At 57.7% G+C, this 5,145-nt stretch overlaps 1 protein-coding gene across 1 annotated transcript; it reads left to right on the top strand.

Annotated features, from left to right (window-relative positions):
* Window positions 1–264: 264 nt before the first annotated feature.
* BMP4 (bone morphogenetic protein 4) lies at window positions 265–3,303 on the top strand. The gene is made up of 3 exons (XM_064714480.1): window positions 265–402; window positions 906–1,282; window positions 2,234–3,303. The coding sequence occupies exons 2-3, from the start codon at window positions 913–915 to the stop codon at window positions 3,073–3,075; spliced, it is 1,212 nt and encodes a 403-aa protein (XP_064570550.1). The 5' UTR covers window positions 265–402; window positions 906–912; the 3' UTR covers window positions 3,076–3,303.
* The last annotated feature ends 1,842 nt before the right edge of the window (window positions 3,304–5,145 follow it).

Raw genomic sequence — 5,145 nt, 5'->3', positions numbered from 1 at the left:
CCCCGGGGATGCACCTGAGCGGCGCGGGGGATCCCGGGCACGGCTCCGGCCCCGGCCCGCGCCCCGCGGCTCCGAGCGCGGCCGCTCCGCCGGGGGTCCCCGCGCTCCCCCCGCTGCCCGGGCGGCGGAGCGGGCAGGGCCGTCCCCCGCGGGGCCGGGCCGGGCCGGGGGCGGGCCGGGGGCGGCGGGCCGGGCCGGGCCGGGCCGGGCTGGCGGCGAGCGCGGCTCCACGTGACTGCGGGGCCGGCAGAAAACCGGGGCCGGCGGCGGCGGCGGCCGCACTGCGCCGGGCGGCGATCGCGGGAGGCGCTCGGCAGCCGCTGCCCCGGGGCTTTCGGCGCGCTGGGTCCGGGCTGGCTCTCCAGAATCATGGACTGTGCTGATATGCCTTGCTTGCTGTCAGTGAGTACAGCCCTCTTCTTCCTCCGCCTCGCTCCTCGCTTTTTGTTTTCATCGCAGGGCTTTAACTTTTTTTATTTTAATTTTTAATTTTTTTTTTTATTAAGAAAAACTTTTTGTTGTTCTTATCCCGGCGTCCCCTCCCGGGGTCCGGCGGCGCGTTCGCACCGGGGGCTGCAGAGCCGCGCGCCCCTTCCTTCCCTGCCGGGCTCCGCCGCTCCCGCTCCCGTCCCGTCCGGTCCCAGCGGGGCAGCGGGGCCGGGATGCGCCGGGATCCCGCCTGCCCGAGGGGGCTGCGGGGCTGCGGACAGCCCGGGCACGGCCCCCGGTCCCTGCCCGCCGGGGCGCGCCGGCTGCCGCTCGAATGGGGGCTGCTCCCCGTGCCCTTTTGCCATTTATTATTACTGCTATTATTATTATTTTTAAGTTTATTCGGAAGAGGAGGGGGGTTTCGCTTCTCGTCCTGACTTTCCCTCTTGTTTGTTGTCGTGTTTTTTACACCCCAGAGACACCATGATTCCTGGTAACCGAATGCTGATGGTCATCCTACTATGCCAAGTCCTTCTAGGAGGTACTAACCATGCTAGCCTAATCCCTGAGACCGGCAGGAAGAAAGTGGCAGAGCTTCAGGGACAAGCCGGATCCGGACGCCGCTCTGCCCAAAGCCATGAACTCTTGCGGGGTTTCGAAACAACTCTGCTGCAGATGTTTGGGCTCCGAAGGCGGCCTCAGCCCAGCAAGTCAGCCGTCATTCCTAGTTACATGCTGGATCTCTATCGACTCCAGTCCGGAGAAGAGGAGGAAAGCCTCCAGGAAATTAGCCTGCAGTACCCTGAGCGATCGACCAGCCGGGCAAACACCGTGAGGAGTTTCCACCATGAAGGTCAGTGATGGGAGGCGGTAAATTCCCAGCCCCGGTAGCGATCGGGATTTCCTTGCGTTTGGAAGCTCACAAATGCCTTTAGAAGCAGGACGTGCCCGGCCCTAAATTTATGGGAGGAAAACCACCCCCCCCAGGCTGCCGTGTGTGGGTGACAGGCGTGCTGCTCGCTGTTTTTTCCAGCATCCTGTGCTTAACCCGAGCTTGACCATATTTTGAAGTGCTTTTGCTTCTGTTGACAACAGCGAGTTTCCTTCGGTGCCTCTGCCTCGGGGTCACTGCCTGGGCTCGCGTGGATTTAATGGCTCTGGATCGGATGCGGGAGTAAAGCGAGGGCGGGATCTCGCCCCTGGAGTGTTTCTTTTGAACTATCAAAGCAATTGCTGCCTGCTTTTACTCTTAAGAAAAAAAGAAAAAAAAAATCCCCCCAAACCCCGACTCGAATTTAATGCTTACAGCTGTGTGTTTATAAGGTTTATTCAATAGACCCTTGTAATCTGATCCAAATGTTTCCTAGCGGATGTTTCTTTTCCAAAGTAAATCTGAATTATTAATCCAGCCGCATCATTACTGCGTTGGAATTTGCTTCTCTTTCTCCCCCTGCCCCCCGCAACAAGGCACCTCTGTGCTCCGTGGCGCCGCATCTCGCCGGGGAGATGATTTTGGAGAGGCCGGGGGAGGAAAAGCTGAAGGGAAAAAGCCTCCCTGACCGGGGGAGGCGAGATGGGAAGGGGTGGGGAGTGCTCGAGGCGCGGCTGAGGCGGCGGTGCCGGGGCCGGGGCCGCTCCCGGTGCGCCGGGCGGGATGCGCGGGGAGCGGAGCGGAGCCGGCGGCGGCTGCCGGGCAGGTGAAGCGTGGGTGCGAGCTGTGCCTGTGCCGGGCCGTGCGCCCCGAGGCTGACGTGCTCTTCTATGCTTGTCTTACCTCTTCCCCCCCTTCCCTGCTCTCCTGCAGAGCACCTGGAGACCGTCCCGGGTCCCAGCGAGGCGCCCCGGATCCGCTTCGTCTTCAACCTCAGCAGCGTGCCGGAAAACGAGGTGATCTCGTCGGCGGAGCTGCGGCTGTACCGGGAGCAGGTGGAGGAGCCCAGCTCGGCGTGGGAGAGGGGCTTCCACCGGATAAACATTTACGAAGTGATGAAGCCGCTGTCGGAGCGCGCCCAGGCCATTACGCGCCTGCTGGACACGCGGCTGGTGCACCACAACGAGACGCGCTGGGAGAGCTTTGATGTGAGCCCGGCCGTGATCCGGTGGACCAAGGACAAGCAGCCGAACCACGGGCTGGTGATCGAGGTCACCCACCTCCACCACGCACAGACTCATCAGGGCAAACACGTCAGGATTAGCCGATCTTTACCTCAAGGGCGTGGGGACTGGGCGCAGCTCAGGCCGCTCCTGGTCACTTTTGGGCACGACGGGCGAGGCCACGCTCTGACCCGCAGAGCCCGCCGGAGCCCCAAGCACCAGCGTTCCCGCAAGAACAAAAAAAACTGCCGCCGCCATGCCCTCTATGTGGATTTCAGCGACGTGGGCTGGAACGACTGGATCGTGGCACCGCCGGGCTACCAGGCGTTTTACTGCCACGGGGACTGCCCCTTCCCTCTGGCCGACCACCTCAACTCCACGAACCACGCCATCGTACAGACGCTGGTGAACTCCGTGAACTCCAGCATTCCCAAGGCCTGCTGCGTGCCCACGGAGCTCAGCGCCATCTCCATGCTCTACCTGGATGAGTATGACAAGGTGGTCCTGAAAAACTACCAGGAGATGGTGGTGGAGGGGTGCGGGTGCCGCTGACCTCTCCCTTCCCCACCGCCCTCTCCTCCCCTTCTCTCTCCCTCCCGTCCCACCCCAGAACTGCTTGCTATAGCTGGACTCTTCTCTAAACTAAACGTTCACCTTGACCTTATTTATGACTTTATGTGCAAATGTTTTTGACAATAATGATCATATATTTTGACAAAATATATTTATAACTACATATTAAAAGAAAAAAATAAAATGAGTCATTATTTTAAAGGTAAATGCATTTTGTGTCTCGCCTCTCAGGGTGCTGCTGAGGCTGTGCTGGCTGGGAGTGCAGCCGGGAGTTTATTTTGTCTCCTTATCTTCTTGCCCCCCTCCCTCCTTCTCCACTCCTTCCTCCCCATACCCTTTTCACTTAAAGGCTTTGCAAATTTTATTAGTCTTTCTATTTCTCGCCGAGGTACCGCAGATCTCCTGGTGCTGGGGCTGTGCCACGTGGGAGATGAGGGTCCCTGGAGATAGAGCCGACCTTGCTAACCTGGCCCAAGCCTTTCCAAAGCAACCCACCAAAAATGCATTTGAAAAGAAGGTGAAGATTTACCTGAGGGCTTTATGCTAAACCAGCTGGGTTTTATACCCTTGCGCTGACTTCAGGATTCCCCAGGTTTTAAAACTATTAACATTTTCCCCCCCTCCTCCCCTCCCCACTGGAGATTGGGAAGCTTCAAAGGTTTCCACAGGTCCTTTGAAGATCAAATCACTCCATTACAATGCCAAAAAAAAAAGAAGGAAAAAAAGATATCTGGAGCAGTTAAATATGTGTTAGCTAATAGCTACCTGTGCTGTGTCCTTTCTAAATTGCTTCCGAGCAGGAAGGTGATTGGAGCCGAGCAGGTACAGTTGGAGGAGTCCAGGGCCTTGCAAACCCTGCCTCAAATGCATTGGAGGGGCTTGGAAAGCAGGGAGCTGTGCCTGGGATGGGGGTGTGGGGCCATGTGGGAGTGGGGAGGGGACAGCAGGGTGAAGGGTGCATGATGCTTTCTTTTCCTTCCTTTATTTTTTTTTATTATTTCTTTTCCTTTAATGATTGAAGCTTTCCAAGCCTCCGAAAGGGGCAGCTTAGTTGAAACCAATAAAAAGTGGAGCGGAAAGCTTGCCAAAAGCTTTGGCTCCCTGAAGAGTGCAGGTGGATGGAGGAGATGGGAGCTGCGGGGGGGAGGAGGAGAGCGCGGCCCTGTGCTGCTCTTGCAAACAAAAATCCCCAGCCCTCGGCCCCTCCTGTGCCACCGAGGCTTTCCCAGCCCTCCATCCCAGCGGGTTCGGGCCACAGGGTCCCCTCTGAGACCCTCGGGGGTCCCCGGTGCTGGGGGGTCCTCAAGGAGGAGCGATGGGTGTTGGCTCTCCGGGGCCCCCTCGGCCCCGAGCTGACACTCTCATTCCTGCCTTTAGAAGGGAAATGTGTGGCCTGGGGCATCGGCGACCCGCTGCCTCCCCTTTGATGCCTGCATATCAGACATAGCCATGCCAAAGAAAGAATTTCATTTTGAAGTGGCATCAGCTAAAGGCGAGCGCCTTTCAGCTGCCTGACAGGGCAATTACACACATCTCCCTCGATAACCCCGGGTCGGGTGGGAAAAGGGGGCTCCGGGCCCCCAGGCAGCCCTGGATGGGGGGCAGCCACGGTGGGAGGCTGTTTTCCACATTGGGGGAAACAAAAAATTAAAGAAAATCACTGTGACTTTACTAAAAAGCAAGAGGCTTCTCCCAGGTTCGCTGCCCTGTTGGCCGGTGCATCCCGGGCTGTCCTGAGGCTGTGAGGGTGTTGTGGAGCTGCATCTGCACAAATGCCTCTTGGATTTAGGTCATCCTCCTGGAGGAGCCTCCTGCTCTGCTGCGTTCCTGCTGCTTTATGGAGCTGTTTATTTTGGTGCTTCTTTTTGCATTGCGTTTCAATGACGAAATCGAAGCTTTGACCCTGTGGAGGCACAGGCACTTGCTTTTCTGTGGGTGCTCTTGTCCTCATGCCTTTGGGAGAGTTTCTTTTGCCTGAGATCCTGCATGGGGTGTTCTGCTCAGAAAGTATAGGGAAAAAAAGTCAACTGTTAAAAAAAATTATGTAAA

Source organism: Zonotrichia leucophrys, chromosome 5, assembly GCF_028769735.1.
Source record: "Zonotrichia leucophrys gambelii isolate GWCS_2022_RI chromosome 5, RI_Zleu_2.0, whole genome shotgun sequence".
Classification (NCBI taxonomy): Eukaryota; Metazoa; Chordata; class Aves; order Passeriformes; family Passerellidae; genus Zonotrichia; species Zonotrichia leucophrys.
Note: the sequence above shows the minus strand (reverse complement) of the source record. Positions and strands in the feature narration are given on the sequence as shown.